Source organism: Osmia bicornis, chromosome 12 (assembly GCF_907164935.1).
Source record: "Osmia bicornis bicornis chromosome 12, iOsmBic2.1, whole genome shotgun sequence".
Lineage (NCBI taxonomy): Eukaryota > Metazoa > Arthropoda > Insecta > Hymenoptera > Megachilidae > Osmia > Osmia bicornis.
Window position 1 is genome coordinate 6693676 of NC_060227.1, and position 23177 is coordinate 6716852.

The 23177-nt window shown below is 44.8% G+C and overlaps 1 protein-coding gene across 2 annotated transcripts in view; it reads left to right on the forward strand.

Moving 5' to 3' along the window:
- Positions 1 to 23177, forward strand: part of LOC114871706 (neurogenic locus Notch protein) — a 161052-nt gene that overhangs the window by 70084 nt on the left and 67791 nt on the right. Inside the window, exons 1-2 of one of the 2 annotated variants that reach the window (XM_029177933.2) lie at positions 463 to 1920; positions 3454 to 3587. In XM_029177933.2, coding sequence (XP_029033766.1) covers positions 1871 to 1920; positions 3454 to 3587 — 184 coding nt within the window. In that variant the 5' untranslated portion in view covers positions 463 to 1870. Of the gene's footprint in view, positions 1 to 462; positions 1921 to 3453; positions 3588 to 23177 lie in introns of those variants that run through there. The other variant, XM_029177932.2, reaches the window with a different exon arrangement.

Genomic DNA, 23177 nt, shown 5'->3' on the forward strand with positions numbered 1-23177 from the left:
AGTGCCGATGGAATATCGTGTAACTATCGAATTAGCAAAATTCTTGCATACTATCAACGAAGCCGGAGGTATATAGGGGCAGAGACCCGAGATGCACGCAATGATTCCGCATCGTTTCTATGGCCTAGGGGCTCTAGGAGGTAGGTTGAAAGGAGACATCCTTACGGGATCGCGGTGCGTGCGAACAGGATAACGCGAGAGACGGTCGAAGATTAACGAAGGATGACGGAACCAGCCGAGGGGACCTTTCGGTTAACGAGCATAAGGGAGAAAGAGAGGGTAACGATCGCGTGGCAAGGTGAAACGAGAAGGAAAACAGAGTCACGACGCGACGGCCCAAACGATCACCACGATGGTGGGGAGAGATCGGCTGTGACGCTAACAGAGGGGTCATCGACGAGCGTGGCGCCCTCTGAACGGCCCGCTCCTGAAAGTAAGGTTAGTCTGTCGCCAGCCGTTCAAGAACGATACACGTTCTACGCGCGTCTCTGTCGATTTCACCCTTCCGGTCCACCACCGAGCGCGTAGAATACGCGCGTAAACAGGTGGCAGCGTGACGTGACATTCTACCGTGTTCCATCGACAGTGTTATCAAAAGTACCTATATAGTTATTATTATAATAAAATCGTGTTTCCGTTTGCCGTGGGATTTTCAAAGTGGCGCGTCGCGTTCGAAAGAGACCGGCAAGCGTCGTCGAGCAGCGCGTCTCGGTACCCTCTGTTTCGGCTGACGATCATCGGAAGCCCGGTTCCATCGGAATAATACCCCGGATAAGTGTACACGGGGTGATCGATGAACGATCGAGAACATGAATCGACATAGGTGCGAGGTGACACTGGCACGATAAAAAGGCACAGATGAGATACGGCAACGCCCCGTACCCGAAACGACCCGGTCGACCGTCATGGCCAGCTCGTCGGCGATCCGACGTAACACAGGATAGAGGCAATTTGTGCGAATTTAAGAGAGTTTAAAGTACACGCTGTCACGCGACGCGAATCGACATTGGAACGATCGTGCATGGATTACACGAGGACGATTCTGGCGTCGAAGTGAACCGCGTCCCGGCGTCGAAAAGTGACGACGCGAAAGACCGTGAGAAAAGGAGCAGAGCGCGGCCCTGGCTGGCTTTGCCTCTCTAAAGAACGGACCACCCGTCAGATCGCTATGCTTTCTCTTTCTTTCTATCTCTTCTCTTTTTAACGTTGACGTATAGAATTTATAATAGTTTGTTGTACGCTTGGTATATAGTTTATTTGACTTTCCTACTTGACACCAGTGCCGCACCAAGCACCACGGGTCATTCGGACAATTACGTGCAATCATTTGGAACGCCGCGCACCGACGGCTTCTCTTTCGGTCCAACTTCTTTCTTAGGGTACGAAACATTGAAATTTCAAAAATGGAGTTATCGATAAGGTGCTTCGTATATCGGGGTGAAAATGCCCGTGATGGAATTGAATCGGTGATCAATTTTCGATAAAAGGACATATACTGACCGTGGACGACATTAGTTTCTGCTCCTTTGAGAAACCGTGCTTTCTCGATATCTTTGAATGATCATTGCTCAACGACTGTTCGAAGTTTGTGATACGAATACCAGTGCAATCGACGCCGTGTAAACTTGTGCATTTTCTATTTACATGTACCGCGTGTGAACGTAAGTGTGAGGTGTATATACGTGGATGTGTTTATATATGTATATCAATAGTGAGATCGGTAAGGGAGGATTTCAGAAAAAGGGATAGGGTGTTTTTGAAGTTAATGACGATGGTGATCGATGGGAATGGAATAAACGCACGGTGTGTGTTCGTGAAAATATGAGGACATCGTCCGACTGCGAGCCGAGGGAATCAATTTCGAGAGAAAATGTATCTCACGCGCGTGTTCTTGGTTGTTCTACTGGCTGCCAGCTCGAGGTACGTTTTATTCATTAAAATACACCCTGTTTTCCCTTAAACCGAACAATCCTTTGGAATTATTCATCGTAAACAGATTGATAATTTCCTTTCCTTAAAGCGGTACCAGCTCCCTCTTTTTCCAACAATTTATTCGCGATTAATTTTTCCACGACGGACCATGGAGAGAGCCTATATCCTACGTTACTATGTAGTATCGTAAATCCGTACACGATGGAATGAATGGTTTATCAAGAAAAAGGGGTTTATCGTAGGTATCTGTGTTTACTGTTGCTACGATAATCTGAAGCGTACGTTCGCGAATTAAATACAAGCACGGTTTAATGTTTCCGTTCGCGTTGTGAGTGGTAGTTTCGAATAGGTCACGTAGAAAATAACATTGAAATAAAGTTGACCTATACGAGAAGGGAAATTGTAGTCACTCTGAAGTCTCTTCACGATTGACACGGTTTTAATTAACATAGAATATTTTATAATTCTAGTTTTTCTAATGTATTCAAATCCTATTGTTGTGGATGATCCTATTGTTGTCAAATCCTGGGATGATTTTTGGTAAAACAGTTCGATTATCGTAATGGTGTCGAATGGTGTCAATAAACGTTATACACAGTTATTAGTTTATTTTTGTATAATAAATGTGTTGAAGACATAACACCTACGTTTTTAATTTCGTGAACCATCAAGGTATGTGATTTTTGTAGATAATATTTATTTGAAAGGAATTCCAATTGCATTTTTTTCATTTTATCTTTATCGGAGCAACTACCTGTAAATTAATATGCACATAGTTGAGGCATTTGTGTGATCGCGATGGGTATAAATATGTGCATAAAAAGTGTCGCATTAGACGCAAAAAAGTTGATGTTACGATGCCAGAAACCGGTATTATAAATATTGATTGTTCGAATGGTTAACGCGGTTCGTTGGTCTCGCGTTGCCTTCGATGGGAGTGAACGAATGGGAGAACTGTGAGAAATCGATTGAAATGAATCGTATTTCCATTATTCGATGTTCGCGTTACTTGCCACCGATATTTTTACGTTAATCGAATAAATAATACCCGGCACGTAGAGCAGATGGTAAGCGTAATCGACACAACTTTCGTCATTCCGCGTATCGTATTAAGTCTTGCTGACATCGTGGCGAGTAAAATCGCTTGTTCGCGTTTCTTTCGATGTCCTAGAGAATCTGATCCGTCGTTACTGTCACCAGCGAACTCGCGTTCAAGACTTACCTTATAATTAACGCTGAAAGATATACAAGATACGCCTTCATTAACTTATAATTTATCCGCTCTTTGTCGATTACGCTTTCGTTAGACCGTGTAATTAATCTGATCAGGACGGATAATCTTAATCAGTTATTTTGTGTAACCATCGTGGCTTAGAGATATAAAAAAACAAGGTGTATATTTTATTTGTTAAAATGCTCTTTACATTCAAGTAAAACTAAATTTTACCATAATACATAATTCTATGCTTCGAATTTTTGCAAAAACAATTTTTTAAAAATTTCAAATGATTTCTTTTCCAGATGCATGTGCTCGAGCGGCTACACTGGCCAGAATTGCGAGAACGAGTATATTCCCTGTGATCCATCGCCGTGTAAAAATGGAGGCACGTGTCGTCAAATCGACAATTTGGAGTACAAGTGCAGTTGCCTAGAGGGTGAGTCTGAAACAATTCTTTCTTTCTTCTCTTTAATGTCAATCTTTTGCGGTCGGGCATAAATCTCAAGCATGGACGATATTAACCAGATATTGTGAATGAAATTCTATCGATGGGAATGTACTTCTAATAATAATAGAGTGTAATTTTCTGTCATTATTTTGCAAAAATAATTGCCTCGTGGGTCATCGATCATGCACGATGATTAGCCTCGGAGCAAGTATCCTCTTGCGCAACGAATATTCTTAGATTGAATGAATGTTGAAACAAGAAATGAATGAATAATTTTTTTTTCGATGTAAATTGAAGTCTATCTCCAAAATTAATTACCACCGTTGAAAGAGTATTACTTGAGATAAAAGAACCGCAAACGATTAACATGAATTCTTTCGAAACCATTTCCAGTTTCGACGCGTAATTTCGAGTGTCTCACGCATGATTAATAATTACAACGTTAATGTATATCCTGTCATATATTTTCCTATTGAAATACGTCCCTCATTACCGAGTATCCCCCATGGAACCGCGAAAATTAAAGTTTCTCACGAATCGTGAAAAGATCGTCAAGTTCGTCACCTTGAACCGTCTATCACGAGAAAATGCGAATTCGCGAGTAACCCACTTCGTGGTCGACAGAAGTTATTTCAAATTATCCCGCGTTCCACGTTCCACTCTGTTTACGAGGACGATAAAGTCCTGGTTTAGCCGGTTGCGCAACCTTGTCCCAAGGAATAAGCCGTAGGGAAGAGGAAGGAAGACAAAAGAGCGGTGTCCGTGGGCCAGTGATTAGCCCGTGCAACAGGTACGACTTAAAGCGAAGGGGTGGGTGGCCATTTACGTGCGTACGTACACGGTGGATGGTTAATGTAAAGCCTGGGGTCAGCCTAGCGTGGCCTTCTCGCAGCTCGGATCACAATGCGTGGTCCTGTCGTTCCCAGGCGGACCACAACCATGTCGACCCAACCTTCTTCGCTCTTCCTTCACCATTTCCCTCCTTCTTTCTCCTCTTTTACGCTGCTTTGCTCTTGGTCGCGCGCCTTTTTCCCGTTAAACAATCGTCCACCGTCTTGTTCCACCTTCTTGCCTCGTCACTTTTCATCGGTTCGTCGACTTTTCGACAGCTTGCCATTTTCCTCGTCTAATTGATAATTCGTCATTTTTCATCATCGTGAGAGAAATGACTTCTCCAACGATTCGTTCTATTAATGAAGGGTCGGTGAAAATTCAAATTAAAACGTGGCAAAAAATAAGAGTCAATGCCTCTTGGAATATGGTATCCGCGAGTTTTACGACCTCTCATCGGTACAAATTACCACGTTATGTCGCGTTCCTCGTGTATCCGTGCTCGAAGCTGAACACGTTGCTCGACCTCGCGCTTCTCGTTTTAACGAGGCCGCGTTCGACTCGCCTGCAATTATTATATCGCCGCTCTGGGCGACCGTTTCTGGTCAGCCTGCTCGTTGGCGAAGCCAGCGCTTGATTCTTTCAAAAGAGACGCTCTCGGAGATGGCTAGTGGTGAAAATCGAAACTCGTAAAAGGCGTGTCTCGATCGCGTGCTCCTAATGGCAGACGATCGAGAAAACTCGTTCCAGTTGCTCCTTATGGAGACGATCGCTTCGGGACGAGGTCGTAACTATTCTGGAATCTAGTCTTCTATGGATCCATTTATTTGTTACCAGGATTTTTCGATACCACCCCTTGTTTCAATTCCTATCGTTTCCAGCAACAGTTTCTTTCATCTTCTTTTTATTTCTCAAAGAAACTTACAGAAGCAGGAATAGTGGCTTGCTTAAAATTCTTAGCAAACTATACTTATCTATCTTGAAAAGAAACCAACTTTTGACCAGCTACGTCTAGCAAACTAAAACTTGAACCGATCTTTAAGATATTTACAACGAACTCGTAACTATTCTCCGAGAGTACGCGTTCAAAGTGATCAGCTCGCGTAGTTAATCGTAATGGTTCAATTTGCAACACCTAGACACTCGGCTGCATCCTCTTCTCCGTTCAATTCTCTTTTTACCTATCGGTCATTGACTCGGTTCAACGCACCGGTTAAATCGTTCCTGCCGGACGAGAGCTTATTTTCTTCGAAAGAATCTTCTCCTCAGTCGGTCGTAAGGACGACGAGGCTGTTGTAACGATCCTAGCAGGATTCTGTAACCTTGGTTTCTAGTCGATTTGGTCGCGTAGGTAGTCGTAATGGTTCAATTTGCAGCATCCCAGCTTTCTCGACTCCTTTATCCCGACGCGGCCTGGCGTTTCGCCGCGTACAGCACGAGCCACCTTGCTTTCGCCTGTTGCACCCGTCCTCTATCCTCACCCACACCCTCCACCTTTTCTGGCTCGTGCAACACACAACCTCTCGTCCCTTTACCCGAGGACGAGCAACAGATTTCTCTGCTCGACGATCCGATCACGCCTCCTCCATTCCATTCCGCTAATTAGAAACCGTTCTATCGAACGAGCACCGGTTAAACGATTAACCGCACGCCCATAGATTAATCGGCCAGGCGACCGAGATACAGGAGTAAAGGGAGTGCAAAACAGCAGGTTCTCTCCAGATGTATCTTTCTATTTCATCCTGTTATCCGGTAAATTAAATTCTCCACGCGACATACCAGAAGCAAAGGAAATAAACGTCCGTTCTATGATTTTCATATCAGCTGCTCGTCTAATTAATTCTTCTCGTTCGAAGGTATTTTTATTACCGAGAAACAACTCTGGATAAAAGGTGGATCGAGCACGAATTTCCTTGTATAGGAAGCATGCAAGCTCGTGTATGCTCCCATCTTCACGATTCAATTAAAACGCTCGCGATTCCGCGAGTAGTAGTCGCGTTCGATCGAGCCAGAATCGATTTTACCGCGATCGTGTCGGAAGGATCGAGGGTACACGCACACGCGCAGCTTTAGACGCGGAAAACGCTAGGTTCGCGGGTGTATCGTGGCTCGAACGAGCGGAGAAACACGTCGAGGAAGAGCTAGCCGGACAGTGTTATACGCGTTCCAGCTGATTTATGCCAACGCGAGGGCATAAAGTGCGTGGCACCGAGGAACCCGGGGATACCGAGGACCCACAGACGCTTTTATTCGAGTTCCTTTTGCACCTTGGTCTATCACTTTTAATTTTGTATACTTTACTTATTATATTTACTTTTTGTTTGGCGCCAAATGGCCATTTTATACGTATAATGATAATCAGGTAGCGGACCATGGAGAGAGACTCGATTTTAATTTAATTTAATTATCTATTTCTTTTAAAATTATTTTCTCCAACGTGTCAAATCCTTTCATACATTTAACTCGAGGTTAATAATCAAGGGTTAATTAAAAAAAAGGAAGGTTAAGGGCACGCATAAAGAATTCGAAGTAACGGAACGATCTATGGGTATCCATGGTTTAATAAATACTCTGCGACAACGGTACACGAATTTTATCGTCAAAGCTGAGCCCGTTGGTCTCAACCTACGCACGGGACCAATCGAAGCCGTGTCTCGCGAAGATTTATCGACACCTCCGCGTTACATTGTTCCTCTCGAATCGTCGGACGGTTTAATTAAAAGTATACTCCTCGCCAAGCTGATTCGACGCGTGAAAGCTGGCCTAGCACGCTGTCTCGCGTGGAATAATTAATAGGCGAGAAGATCTGGACACAAAGGAAGCGCGTACGACGACGTCTAACAAGTGTCCTCGCGTCGTGCCTCTATTCTAGCGCATTGTCAAGACTCGTCTAACTCTATTCCGACCTGTGTCGTCGCTCCATTCTCGACACTTCGCCTCGGCACCGTTCTTCCTGCTCTTCAACTTGTCTTCTTCGTAGGTGGTGCGACACGTAGGTGCACGCCACTCGTTTGGAATGCTTTTGTATGTTGTAATCTACTTCTTCGTGCTTCGTCCTCTCTCTATTTCTTTCCATCGACCTATTAACGAGTTTCGATGCAGGTGTACAGATTCTGCGTGGTCGAGGATACCTTTGTATTTTTTAAATACGATTGTTAGCTCTTTTTTTATTGAAGTATAATGATGTTTTGGGTGAACCATAAGAAAGGGTTAACAATGTCTTTCATTTTCTCACTTTTCTAAAAGAAATAAGGAAACGGTCGAAGAATAGGGTATCCTTAGGACACGTATCGTCTCAGTTCGCTCGCACTGGCTGGAGACAGTGACAGATACTGGTCATTGTTGTCCATGGCTGCTTACAGCTGAGGGTATCGGTATACTGGTGGCATTTCGTTCTCATAAAAGCCGGCGTGGGCACGATAAATGAGTCCGAGGTATGGAACTAGGCAAGCTAGAGCTTCCAGCTTGAAAGCCTCGCGGTCTGTTATCCGAGTCTCTGTACCCGACTTTGTAAACGTAATAGAACTAATTCCCGTAGGAAGGTATCAAATTTCCGAGTAATCTGTACCCTCGGATGCTGCATCCTTTGTAAACTTGATCCGCTGGTAATCGTTCGATCAGTTATTTCTAAAGTGAATTGAATTTTCTCTTAGGATCCTGATTAAATATCCTAAAATTTTTATATTCCACTATTTCTTCCTGTTTCTGTGTTGACGATGTGTCATCACCGTTCCCGAAATCTCTCGACAAGTCAGCTTTCCCACGAATCGAACGAATCGCACAGATGCAACTATGACGAACCCTTTCCGTTCGAATCGGAGGGGTATGTATCGCAAGGTTCTCCGGGGAATCGTTCGGAAATCAGGGCGACCGATGCATAATGTAATACCGTGAAGCATAAGCGGTTCCATTATGTCAAGGAAGGTGAGTCGTGACAGGGACGTATCCAGCACCGAGTGCCACTCGGAATTCTCGCAAAGGTCCTCGAGAGAAAACGAGCTGAATCTCGTGGTCCCTTTTGTCCAGATCTCTCTCTCTCTCTCTCTCGCCAGAGAGTACAGTGATAAATCCACACCCACGCGGTGTAAACCGAGCTCCCTTGGACACGCTGGTCGTGGTAGCAGTGGCCGGAGAATCGGCCGCACCCGACGCAATCGTGTACGAACGACCGCTTTGTACACCCGTGCTACAGGCATATAAATCTGGATTAATTTAATGCGTCCGTTGAATCTCAATAACGATCGGCGGCGGACATGACGGATTTGCATACGAGCCCGATTCGATCGGTAGAGGAGCGATCAGATCGGAAGAAATAAAATGATCCAACTCGCAGATCGTTGCTGGGATTCGGATTAATTTGTTCGAGAGGAATCTGTTGGATTTAGGTTGTTTTTAAGTTGAAAATAATTTTCTGAAATGAAATCTGAGCATTTCTTTTTGATTAGTACGTTTTCTGAATACAGTAATGAAAGTAATGAAAGATTAATACATTGTTACTTTGCGGAGAAGAAACAGGAAAAGTGGAGCAGAGAAAAAGGGAGAAGCAAAGTAGGTTTCTAAGCGAATTCTCTGTTTCCATCTCACGATTCGCCGGCAGTGATGAAACACACTCGGTCGAATCAAGCAGATGCAAAGGATTCCCTGGAAACAATGGGTCCGATCGATACAATGGGGGTGCAACGGGTAGGTGATCTCCATAGAAAGGGGGACCACACCCCGTAGAAGGAGAGCGAGTTTAGCAAAGCGTGTATACGTTTGAAATAGTGGAAGTCGTTGGAGGGAGCCACAAAGACAGAACGTACACACAGAGTCATTGACTTGGTCGTAAAGGCATAGTGGTGGCTGTGCCAGTGCCTTATTCTTGTTTTCTTCCTTCTTCCTTTTCTACGGGCCCCACCTTCTTTCTTCGTCTGACCTTTTTCCATCGATTCTTATTCCCCGCTTTTTCGATACCATCTACCAACTCTCTCGCCAACCCCTCAGCCTTCTTACTCTTCATATTTTACCATTACCATATCAGGTTCTTCTCGATTCTTCTTCGTCCCTGTTCAGCAACCTTCGTGGTCTATCCGGTCCCTTATTAAATATAGTTACGTAGATACGCTCACGTACCGAAGCCACACACCCTTGATCGTCTACCCTGATGATTTCTACACGTTCACCCTTCCATAAGTTTTCCACGAACACCAGTCGATCGGTGCTTTGATTATCTTCCACCTTTCGACGGTAAGGCCAGCTTGAAACCGCGAGTTATTTTTTTCTTTTCTTTCCTTTCGATAAGGAAGAACCTCGAGAGGGTCGTCGACATTGTTGACAATACAGAACCAGTTTTTAATTAGTTTTGATACGGGTCTTCCTCGTTCGAGATATGCAAATTACGAACACTCGCTGTTAGGTAAGAATCATTTTCTTAGCTATGAAAAGAAGGTTAACCCTTTCTTTCGGCGTGTCTGTGACGAAATTGAATAAGGGTTCAACGATCTATTTGTTCAATTTCATGACAAAGTTTATTGCAGTAGTTTCAGTTTTATTTAAAAATAAATATCAATTTATACATGAATATAATTTTAAAAAATTGTTTCTGGGCGAATACAGGTATACACTGTCCGGGGGTTAATGCGAACGACGATCAGCGTGTAGTTTATAATAAATTTTCCTCAACGCATTGCAATCTTCATAGATTGTAACGTTGTTTCAGTCATTTGTATGTTTTTCTATTATCCTACGCGTAGAAAACATGTGTTTATTAGAAGACAGTGATTTGTCCGGGCTGAGTGATTCAGGTTTTTGTATTAATCACGACTGATTACTCTATTCGAAGCTTCTTGCATTCTTTTTCCATCGATCGATCAAGCGATCAGCAATTGTATTTTGGAGCAAGAAAATAATAATAAGGACCGCTTTGGTGGCGCGTAAGCCGTAGGAAATCGCTGCAGACTCTGGTGATCGTTGAAGTTGCATTTCGCTGCAAGCCACAAAACTCGCTGCACCGCGCCACGGGAATATGCATACGCAATAAGGAGATGCACGCGTAAAAGGTTCAATAAACTTTACTGGTGGCGGTGCAGCAAGGGTACGAGCGTTGTTTCCCTAAGGTCATACTCGGTGGAAGTCGCTTGACCTTTGTCCTCGGCCGCCTCCGTGTTCCCATAAAGGTGGTACAGGGTTACTTTATGCCCCTCCTCGAGTATGTTCACCCTCGAACGCATCCTGTGCAAGGCAGCTCGAAAATTGGCTACGGATTTTTCTCGTTTCGCCATCTTCGTAGAATTATTCATAAATATTTACTTTATAATTTTCATAAAATTGCAATCAAATCGATTCTTCATTAGACAAAATAGGGGCTGCAGGAATTCTCAAGATTCTAATTAAAAAAATCATTCACAACTCGCAAAATTTTTTCACTTCTATCGGGAAGAAATTAACCGGCACGAATTCGACCAATTAATTTCCTCGTTGATCGTCTTCCGCGTGTACGATGCAGAGGAAGGAGAATGGGTGAAAAAAGGAGGAGAAAGAGGTAGAGGGTGGAAGGCGGTCACGTTTGGAGGACGATATCGAAACGGCGGATCGTTCGAGATGCGCTCGTGCACATGTTCCTCTCTAATCTTTGCAACTCGCGACTTCCTCAGCTTGGTGGCTTCTCGTATCTGGCCGAGCCTTGAATTCCACCTTCTCCTCCTCCTCTTCTTTTCCCTGCTTATACTCTTACTGTCCAGCTAACGACCCCTATCTCGTGCATCGCGAAATAATGAAATTACGCGAAAAAGGGACGAGTCGCTACCGCATCGGAGGACCATGGTCGAGAAACTTTTTGCGAGCTGCACGGATGCTAACGACGTTCGTGTTCATAGAAATGGATCTGGCACGAGGCGGCTTTATGCCGGGCAACGAACGTTTCTGAAGTCGTTTCGTGTACCTTGCTATCTCGGCTTATTTTTCTGAGATTTTTCTCTGCAAACTCGTTTACCTGAGATTTCTTTCGCCTCGATGATTTTTACGAGTTTCATCTCGGACAGAGTACTTGATTCGTTTCTTGGAAAATGAACTCGCGTCGAATAAATCGAGAAAATGATTAAAAAAAGTAATTCTCATTTAGAACGTAATAGGGATTCAGAGATTGTTGAAACGCTCGATTCCGTTGAACTTTCGCGTCGCGACCTCTTCCTGATAGGAGAAAACGCGCATAAGTCAGTTGAAATTCTTATCCGAGGCATTATCAGCGCACGTATGAAAGCGGGAATCCGCTTGGTATTCCGTGGAACACAGGTTAACCAGGCTCGAAGGGAACAGCAGCGATCGCACATTATACGCTCGCGACTGTTAATCAGTGGATTCGTTCGTTCACCAGCTGAAGATCGGAGCCTGGACGGTTTAACAAATCGTCGTGGCTGGAAACGCGTGATTCATCCGCTCGCGCGTGTGCTTGCCGGAATGGTCGGCTGAATCGTAATTCTCTTTAATTGCGTCCGTGTTGTATGTACGGGCGGCTCGTTACAAATTCGCGGTTATTGCGTTCGATTCTAATGCATCCCGTTGCCTGGCATTCCTTTACGAATGTTCCAAATTCTTCCTTTCAACTTCAATGGTAGAAAAATTCATTATTTATCGAGTTGTCGTTGATCACCGCTGCGCGAACATTTTCTTGCCCTTCAGGAATTTTCATTTTTTTTCATTTCTTCTTTAAGGTTCATAATTTAACAGGATGTATCGTGAAATAAATTAATACTGAAATTTTCATTTTTTCTTTTTTTCTTCTTTTTAAATAGAACAATGTTTCGTTCGCAGAGGTGATTACACGATTTTAATGTATCCGATTACAGAATCGTCGATGTCGGAATAGATGATAATCACAGGCTGATGCATCGTGACAGTTTATCGCGTTGAAATCACATGCTATCGTTCACTTACGCAATCTTAAGGCTAAACACATTCCATCGGTATGCTTCCTGCTCGTAAATTCGACCTGCACACGCGTAGACATCTTACAAGGGAGATTTCTTTCGAAAAGAGTCACTGGACACCTATCGCTACCATGCTCCATTGTTGACAGCTCATTTTTCCTAGATTCATTTCAACAAATTCAACCACATTTTGAAGAATTTATTTTTAATTGAAAAAGACAATTTTCTTGGTGAAAATAATACCTATATTCTCCAAAATGATGGTTCGAAACGTGGTCAAATGGAAAATAAGGATTAAACGGGAAACCGCGGTAGCACAATGGAAAGCAGAAAGTAGATAGTAACAAATAGGCAGAGAAAAGGCGAGCGAGTCTATTCATCCGAAATCCTCCCTCTGTTCATTCCACGACCTCTGTCCTTTCTTTCTCGTCTGGCCGTGTATGGCCGGCTTTAACGAGTCGTCGACCGTGACCACGACGCGATTAGACGCCGAGACTCTTCTAGACGGCAGGAAATCGCTCGTTGCCGCCATCTAATCCACTGACAGAGACTACAGGTTGATGACGATTAACATCCCACCGTGCTTAACATGCGTAGCCTATGTCTTCTCCCCTCTAACCCTTTCACGGTTCAATCCAAGAAAGATTCATTTAGGGCGCGACTGTTTAATTAGTTGCAATTTCCCATGTGGATAAGAATTCAATGAAATTAGGCTGAGAATGCGTAACATTCTCAGTGTTTTCATCACTGTCGTTACGCGATGCGTGTTCTCTTGTTATAATGAAAACTGGTCGGTCGATATTCGATTAATTAGTAAAATCGTTGCCCGTGTGAATTGAGTCTTTGAGAAGCCGACTATCGCAACAGATGTGGGAAGAGGATTCCTGTAATTGGCGAGTAGAGCACCGCGAGTCTATGAGAAAAAGTTCGATGCGGCCGCTAATTGGCGGATCGCGTACGTTGAAAATTGCGAGTGATAATTAGAGAGAATGAAAAAAAAAAAAAGAATCCGCTTCAGACAATCGTAACTCGTCCCGTGGCGACACGTTCCTTTCGTTTCATTCCACTTATGGGCAATGAATTTCATTTATTCAAAAAATATCTCCTTCGATTGTTGCTCACTTTCGAAAGGGTTAAAAACGAGCTTCGGTATCTTTCAAACGATTCTTACCATCGCTAGTCGTGAACAGATTAATCAGGAATTAATTTCACGTGGGAACGAGTATCCGCGACATACATATATAGTTCGTAGACGAACGGAAGTGAAGTTAGTCATAAACCGAACTAATTAACGAAATCATTAGGAGCTTCAGTTTAATGAACACCCATTGTTGATTGCGTTTGCTATTTCACACGATCGCGTTGGCTCGAATGTTCTTTCAAAAGATCCGACACAAATCGTAATTACATGAATCTTTAAGAAGTTTAGGAAGCTTCCAATGACCGCAAAAAATAGTGTTAAAGTACTAAAAATCAAGAAAAGTTTCACCTGGTTCTTCCGTGTTAGGTCACACGTTTACCGATCATCCCGATAAGCGTTCGAAAATTAATATTACCAGGCTAATTACGAGTCCGCTCTTTTATTTTCCCTTGTTCGTGGTATCTTAAGGGTCAGCCCCGTAGTAGCACGGCCCGAAGGCACGCTCCTAATGACCGGTACCGGCTACCGGTGAAATGCATGCTCACGTATTTCCCGCCATAGAATGCATTATATAACCTGTGTATACCGCACGACACGTATCTCGTTTTATAAGTCGGTGCACGGGTCCGTGCAGCCCCTATTAGAAAGGAGAACTCGGACTTAGAGGGTTGCGCTGCTAGTCGGAGCGAAGGGCAGAGGGTGTGGGGGTTCGGAGCAGGTGAAAAATGCCCGGACCTCTGGTCGTGCCATCTAATTGGAACACGATTCTGACCCTGAAACCCAAGATAGGGGAATATTCCAGCTTCTCCTGCTCTCCTCTTCCTTTCTCCCTACCTGAATGAAAAAAAAAAAAAATAAGCCAACAAAAGAGTGAGCATAGACGAGCAGAATCTCGTTAAGGGTCCGGTGTGAAATACGGCTGCCTGTGGAAGCGAAACGATACCCCTCTCCGCCTATAATTGACGCGTCAGCGAGAGTACGCGTTCCAGCCCGGTCGCGCGAAGCGGAGATTTTATCCGCGAGCAGGATCTACCGGTGGCAAGCTTCTTTCGGCGAAGCCGACAGTAGGGATGGATAGATCGAATCTGTTGCTTGGAATCTGGAAAAGTGGATGAAACGCGTGAAAGATGCGGTATTCGGATAGAGCACGCGAAGAGATCGCAAGAGGGTAGCTCGTTATTGCGACAAAAAATACTAATGATTTTTTAGAATTCTTAAGTCTTCAAGTACCGTCGGTCATTATCATTCATTTTTCCCCTTGAAGCGTAGGCTGGAATCCGAACAGATGTGTTTACCGAACAGAACTTAATTACTCATTTAGCTAACGACGACGCTTGTTCACATTTTTGCAACAATCTTCTCGCTTGCTTCTGATTCTCGTTCTTCTCCCAAAAGCGGATAAACATGCGAACAACAGTAATCGTCGAGTACGAAGAAGAATAAGCTCGTTAGCGCCTCGTCTCTGCTAGCTCGATCAGCATGCAGTTGCGCTTATTAATTTTAATCGAGCTGATCGCGTAACAAGCGATTCCGTGGTAGGGACACACGGAGGCCGTGAAAGCTTCCAATTTCCTTGCCGAGTAATCATCGCGGGACAGATGGAATTTCTCGGTTGCAGTAACGGTGCTTTGTAACCCACGCGCGTATCAATGTCGAGAGGATTACGTTGCCGACAGAAGAATACGAAAATCGAGTCACATTCTAGTAGGTAGTAGGAAGCTCTTACCAACCAGCCAAATTTATTTATTTTTCTTTGAAAATAATTCTCATAAATTTACCTGAATCAACCTGACACTTCCGGCCCGGAGGTATGCAACGGCATGAAAACGAAGGAACGCATAAAGAAAGTTGAAATTTGTTGAACAGCGTAATAGGTATAGGAAGCGATGGAGGCGGTCGAGCGAGCGTATGAGCAGATTTGACCGTACAAGGCGATACACGCCGGGGCCAGGTTGTATAAATAAGACCAGCGGGCGACGGTCCATGCGACGATCTGATTCATTTGCCGCACCGGGGGACAGGGTAACCACTTCCGAGATGCAGATATCTCTAGTAGCGGCGTGAGTAACCTCGAAGGCAAAGATGCTCGACGAGAAGAAAGAGAGAGAGAGAAAGAAAGAGGTGTAGGTAGTTATCCAGCAGGAGGTTACCCACGGCGGAGGTGGACTCGCGGCGGTTAAAGAGCGATTTAAGAGGCGATTCCTATCTTCCTTAATTACCGTGCGTTTTTTCGTAGTTAGACCGTGCCGGGGGAAAGGAGCAGAGACAGGAGCGAGCAGAAAGGCTTGACCGAAGGGTTACCGCGTATATGGGCTTCCTCCTCCTGCGGCCTTTCTGTTTCTCGATTTGCGATCCGCGGTTTGGTTTACAAGTTCGCGGAATGGCGGGGGATACGCGTTGATTGTGCACCGGCTACTCTTTGCTTTACGGTGTCTTCTACGGTCTCAAGGGAGGCCGCGCAGTGTCCTAGGAGATCGTTTTAATCTTTTAAATAAAATTTTTTATTGATAATAATAGACTTAATACTGCTTGGTTGAAAGAATGAAAGTTTGATTAAAAAAAAAAAGAGAGAACCGAGTAACAAAGACACGCGTAGCGCGAGCACCTCTGTAGAGGAGCAAAGGGTGCATTAATCACAGAGCGGCTGACAGGGAGAACCATGGCATATAATGCGTTGCATAGATTTATTTATCATGCGCGAACGCGTAAGTCACTGGTAAATGGCCGCGGGCGGCGCCATTAAGTCCCTTTGTGGGTGGAACCCCGTACACACCACCCATTACACACGCAGCTCGTACAGCTCTTCGGCCCTTGATTTTTTTCCTCGTTCCCTTAATCGACCGACGCTGGCCGAAGCGGGACGAACTTCCTTAAATGTCCTGCCGAGAGAGCGGCGGCGACCGAGGCGAACAAAACCTCAATGACAAAAGCCAGCCGAGAATCCTTTTACGACTTCGTCCACGTATGACGGAATGCACCCACCATTCGCCGAGTTTTATTTTATATTTCTGCCGAACGACGCGGATCTCGCGCGAGTTTAAATTGCCAAGCGTAGGCAATCGAGATCGTTAACCCTGATTATGCAAGATGCAACGGGTTTTTTGGAAATTTGGATTAAGAAAGCAGGAAAAATGGTCGTAATAGATGGTCGTAATCCCAAAATTGTAGAATTGAAAATTTATTCGAGATTCGAAATTTTTCTCGAGAAAGGATCAGATGAAAAAGGCAGCCCGAGGTAAAAAGCGTCGGCGTTAGGTCCCTTTCGGGTTTGATACTCGAACGAGACAAATCCACGCCTACCTCGAGACCTTCGCGCTCCTTATTAAGGGCAGACTCTGGGTCTCCGACCACGTGCCTCGAAACACTGCTGCGAGAAACAAGAAACACAAGGAAAGAAAGGGGTCCATCCAGTTGGTTGCTTTCTGTGCTTGTGCACGTAGGAAGGGGCGCGTCGCGTTCGCTTTGCTTCTATGCAAATTTATGCGGCTCGAAGTGCCTGCATCTCTGCGGAGAAGGCACCGAGACGACGACAACTCGCGAGGATATTGGGTTATCGGATACACGAGTGTCCTCGACAGCATCCCCGCGGTAAATCCTTGCATGCTCGCCGAGGAAAGTGGAACTCGAGGTACGCGCGTTCCGCGTGCAACAGGCGTTGTTGAATTTCAAATCGCTGCGGGAAAATAGACCGGTCGCTTTCAAATGACACGATCATGCTCGTGAGCATTTGTTGAGTCTAATGTAACCGTGATGTGTATAGGCACGATCGGATACTTCCAATTTGATGGATATATATATTTTCTGTTGTATGTTTAAAGGGGTGAATTGGAGATTTTGATCCTCTTTTGGAGTGATATTCTTGCACTCAACCCTTCAATTTGAAATTGGATAAAATTAAAGTGTTCTAATTATGAATTTGGCTAATTTCATACAATATAATGAAATATACAAAATTAAGTATCAAGTATGCTGAGTATTCCTAGTAGCCATGATTAAAAAATATCGTCCCCTGTGTCATTTGAAAATGAGGAATGCTATATCGAAAGTCTCCTCGCGTGCGCCGAATGCCATCAGAGTGACGATCATTACGGGGAACGTAAAAGAAAGATCATTACGCGAAACAATAATGCCTGCGTCATCATAATTTCAATAAATCCGGTAACGCCGACACGTTGGCCAGCAATTCTGCCCTTTTTTCCCTTTGTCGGTTCCCCCTGCACGATTCACTGCGAACGAATTACCTAGCGCAAATACGTTGCACGGTTTGACGGTGCATATCGAACAGCAAAGAGAAGCGAAGAAGAGATACGAAGGTGGAGGAGAAAGGAAGAAAAATCAACGTAGACAATTTCCGGCCGATTCGACACGCTTTTTCCCTCCCACCCCCTCGCGGTATCGTGGAAAGGTGGTGGTGGGTCTGGTCTCGTCTGGTACCTCCTTCTTTGTCAGAGCTTGTAGCCTCGATGGAACGCACATATGGCCTAAGGTTGGTTTACCTTAGAACAAAGTGCTTTTTGTTCGGTCCCCGAGCAACTTGTGCAAGTCACGGGGGTTTTGTTGGCGTCGCTGAAGAGAAGAAGAAGAAGAAGGGACGAACGACGGAGCAACAAGAGCAAAGAAGCCGCGCGCCACGCGTTGGAGGAGAACCGTCCAATCGCTCTTTCTTTCTTTCTTTCTTTCTTTCCCTCCTCCTACTTCTTCACCTTTCTCAAGCTTCCCTCTACGCGTCCTCTATGACCTTCGCGTGTACCACCGAACAACCTGCACGGAGGGGATTTTTTCAAAAAAATTCAAAACGTCTCTTTAGCACCCAACTGTTGAATTTCTTTCCGAATCAATCTTATCAGTACATCGCGTTCGTATCTTCGATCTGGAAGCGCTCTTGTAATTGCTGCTGGTTTCTTGCTCCTCAAAGAGGGTACAAGCAACATGCAAATCACTGAGGAACAGATGAGGATCAATAGCCATCCATAAGTCTCGATCCTCTTTAAGATATGAACTTCTCTCCTCTTTTTTTTCGAATCTTCGAATTTCTCTGTACCTTGGCAGGAATAGCCTATTTCTAAAAAATGATTTGAATCAAAGAAAAGCCGAAGGATCGAATTTGTTAGAGCAATGTCGTTGCACGAAACGAAAGTGCGGAGTAAAAGGTGGATAGAAAGAGGCTGAGGAGAAGAAGGTAGAGGCACGAAGCGGAGGGTCCCACCCACTAGTGGCCCTCCGCTCGGAGTTCAAGACTCGTGACCACCTCAGGCTGATATGTCGAACTGAAACCCTTGGTTTCTTCTTGCTTCGCATCCCTCTTGCTCTCTCCTCTCTCTCTCTCTCTCTCTTTCCACCACCGATCATCCACGGGAACCATGGACCCCTCGTGCCTTCTCCTCTCCTCTCGCCCTCACGGGACACAGCCGTCCCGCGTGGCTCTCACGAATACTCTTCCCATGATTTACTCGCGCGTCTCGAAACGGAGAAGCATCTTTTTGCCTTGCCTCGCTTGCCTTTCCTCCGTGGTATATCTCGTTGGCGGAATCTTCGCGGTTTCGAATAGGAAATGCTCTCTAGCCGGCCTAGAAGAAGTCGTCGGCCCCCTGATGCTTTTCGGCGATACCAATTGAATAATTGCCTCGAGGCTCTTACGATCAGAGGGAGAGAGAGTACGTTTCGACGATCGAACGCTTTGCTAAATCCTTTTTCATCCGGGAAGGTGAAACGTTTATATTTTTTTTCAGAATTTTATAAAGTAAGGCTTATGTCAGGTTGGAAGGGTTATAAGATCTTTATTTAAATTTTATTCATTTTCAAAGCTGAATACTTTCAATAGTAATATATCGTATCTGTTTATGCATGATTTATGGTGAACGATTAATCTAGTATTCAAATTTGAACACACGATTATGTAAGAAGTAAAAATTGCTCAGCCTTTCTTCCGCGTTAATAATTGATTCCTTTCTCCGCCATTCGTCTACTCGCGTAATTGTCCTATCTGACTTATTAATTATCGCTCGTGTCAGTCATCGTTTCAATTATGAACCTCTCACGGCCCTAGGAGTCGATTATCTGGAGCCAAAGGCAATTTGTCGTACTGTCACGGTGCACGGTACGGTTAAAAAAGACGGCCATCATTTTCGATACTCTTTGTCTCTCGAACCAGTCACGACAATTAACCAAGACGAGCGTGCGTTATTGCGTAGACGTATTCTGAAAAGTCTCACTTCATAAAAGGCTGACAGTTCTCAATTATCCTTAGCTTGTCATTTTTTACCTGTCCTCGCCGAGTTTCACTCCTTTTCGAGCGTCAAAAGAAACCGAACAGTCGATACGGTTTTATGCAACGAACCTTGCGATAATTAGCAATCGGATTCAGTTTGGTATGTACCGAAGATTCATTTCGTGGAACCTAAAACCTTCTTCGAGTTATGTTTGACCTAGTTTCTATTTTTCAAGAAGAAATAGAAATCGTATCTTAATTTTAGGTGGAAGGTATTTTTAGAACGTATCTAGGTTGAGATGAAATACAAAATAAGGGAATCCTTGGAGTCGCGAGGATCAATCAAATCAAAGAAATTTTTTTTACTTCGTCATAGCGTGGCTCGAGTCGAGCAGTGCAATTAAGAGGTTAAGGTTATCTACCTACGTGCAATATTTACGGTACCGGCGCGATGGCAGCTCCGGGCTAATAGACGAGGAAACGCGTCCCTCTTGCTTTCCGACGCCCTTTGTTTTCTCTCTTTTCTGCCTTGGGCCGTCTTGCCTCGGTACGACCCACACGCGAGGAGATAAAGTGGAGGATGATCGACGCAGTAAATAAGGTATAGAATACGCATATGTAAATCACGAAGGGCGCACCCACGCCTCCTTACTCAGCGGACTCTCCGTCCCTACTTCTCCATCTCTTCTTCTTCTTCTTCTGCTTCTTCTTCGTCGTCGTCGTCGTCGTCGTCGTCGTTGGCCTTCGTTCCTTTCTTCTACCTCGATCCTTAGCCACCCTGTGTTCCTTCGTGTCTGGTTTCGCCCCCTTCTCTCTTCCTTCTTCATAAACCTCTCGTGCAAGAAAAGAAGAAGGGTTGCCGAAGAAGAAGAAGAAGGTGCGTGCACGAAGGTGGCTCGGTTTCTATACACAATACCCTTCACTCGGTGTTCATGTGTGTCGAGAGTGCACTTCAACTTCTCTGCTGCCTCCTCAAGCGGCGGATAAGGAGACCTTAATACCAGCATGCTCTCCTCTATTACTACTTCATCTCCACCCTCGACACTTCACTGTTTCTTCCATTAAGATGATCCATCTTTCGTTTCGTTCTCTTTCTTTCGAAAAATTTTGAATTGTACTTGTAATTAGAAGGGTAGTTTCCGAAGTGAAGTGTTGAAAAAATGTTTGAAATCACATATATTATTCCGGACATTTGAAAATACCTATCGAGCCGAGCGCCTAAAGGTATCATTACGAGACAACATCCGGCACCTGAATATTACAAACCGGATACGGAGCGCAATAAATTCCCGTCAAAATTTCAACCGCACCATCGCGGAATCGAGTGTTTCACGCGATGTCGATTTATACCTTCTTGGCAGAGGGGTCTATTACATAAGAGAATATTGATGATCGAGTCGTGTAATTTATGCGTCCTAAAACTGGGAGGGCCGATGCTGCTCTAAGTGGTCGATGAGAATTCCACTCGTAGGAAACGGGCACAAGTCAAAACACGAATTCAGCTTCGCTTAATCGCTCGATCGAATCTCTCCTAGAATATCCTGTCAGTCCCTGATCCTTCGGAAGGTTTGTAATTAATTCCATAGGTAGCGAACTATTGGGCTATAAAAACGACGCGTATATCGCGGGTGTCTAGTGAAAATTTATGCCTCTAACAACGAAGAGGAAATTCCATGAAAAATTGTGCGGTGGGCGTGCGCTTTGGCCGCTCCTCTAGCCGTCGAACGGGCTAACCAACGCCGTTGAAATGGTCCCCCTGTCGGGATTTTCGAAGGGCCCCGTTCGCGTAGGGGTTCCTCGTTGGCGGCGCGCCGGTCTACGTGGGCCTCGAAAACGCAGGGACCGGTAGAAAAAGCGAAAGAAAGAGGAGGGTCAGGAGAAAGAAGGAGAAAGGGAGAGCTGGCCAAATCGTAAATAAGAAGGCGATTGTCCTTTTAAGCGGCATGGGGCCTCGGTCCCCGCGTGCTCGACCAACGGTGGGGGTAACCCTTCGAGAAAGGGGCCTCCACTGATTGTCCCGAAAGAATGGTAGCCGCATGACGGTCCCATTGTTCGAATGCCCGGTACCTGTACGGTGTGCGAGCACACGCACGCATCGGGGCAGCTCTGTATTTGCGAACTGGATAAGAAGGGAGTTTTAGTATCCGCGTATCAGGTCCACTCCTTTCCACTTCGTCTCGTCTGTTCTTTTAGCTGCGGGCCTGCTTTTCTATATCCTAGCTCTGACGCTTTTTATAATTACGATTGTGTCATTTTCCTAGTTTCCTTCTTTAGTTATTCGATTATATTAAATTTGTGGCCCCCAATTTTCTCGTAGTAAAAATTTCGCCGAGTCTTTCCTCCGGCTACAAAATTTTTTCCAGTCCTCTCCTCGATGCCTGTTTATTCTATACACTTATGGCGATACAGGGTGTAGTTAAAATTTATCGCGATCTTGTTCGATCTAAGGTTCGAACAATAACCGCTTCTTATCCCACTTTCTATCGGAGACTGTGATTTGAACGAGAGAACCACCTGTTCGATGGCGTACACCTGTTGCGTAAGATTTCGCGTCCCATTCGAGTCGCTTTTTCTCCGTTCCGTTCTTCATTTTTCTCTTTCTTGCGATCTAATTGCAGCCTCACGGATTTCGCGTGTAATTCAGCAGCCCCCTTTTGTGTAGCCGCGTTTTCATCTTCCTTTTTCTCTTTTCACCGGTTTCCGAAGATAGCGTGCTACGAGCTAAAGCACTCAGCAAGCCCTGCAGCCACTTGTTGATCGTTTTGTAGCTACCTGTTGCACAAAGCTCGGGCTACTTCTTTCGTCGCACGCATACCTCTATCGCGACCAACTCTTTCAACCGTTTCTCACATTAGAACCACCGCGTTTCTATTCTTCTTTTCAATAAATAAACGTCACTTCTGTTCGTTATCAAGGAACACTAGCGTAGGTGTAACGAGATAAAAATTAGGGTGATATTTGACATTAAGGAAACGATTAAAATAAATAAAAGAACACCAGAAGTGTTATTGTAGAATTTCAGATTTATTTCTCTTATAACAACCTAAGGAAGAGACATTAATGAGATCATGGAGGACTCGGTGATGGTAGTTGAGTCCGTCGAGCGTTTATTTATAGAAGGCTTGTACAGGTCCATTGAGCCAAAGCGTCTGGAGAATCTCTCGTCATACGTGATTCGTCTTGGAGCTGTTATGATATCCAGCTGCTTTTCACTGGCTCCCTTCTCATCCGTTCGGAGCTAGCTCTCGAAATCCCTAAAAGACATTCCGGCGATATTCCTCGATGCCGTGTGTAACGTCGTACCACATTCCCAAGGATATTCTCAAATTAGACACTTCGGCAGCGTGTTCCGCGTATGCATTATTCATGGCTCTTCAACGGGGTCCGCATAAATTTTGTGCCAAGGGTGTTTCGAGCCGTCCCGTGAGAGCTGCAGGTTCTCGAATTACCTGCGCCCTGTGGTACCGTTCCACTCGAGCTTGCCCGTCCGTTTC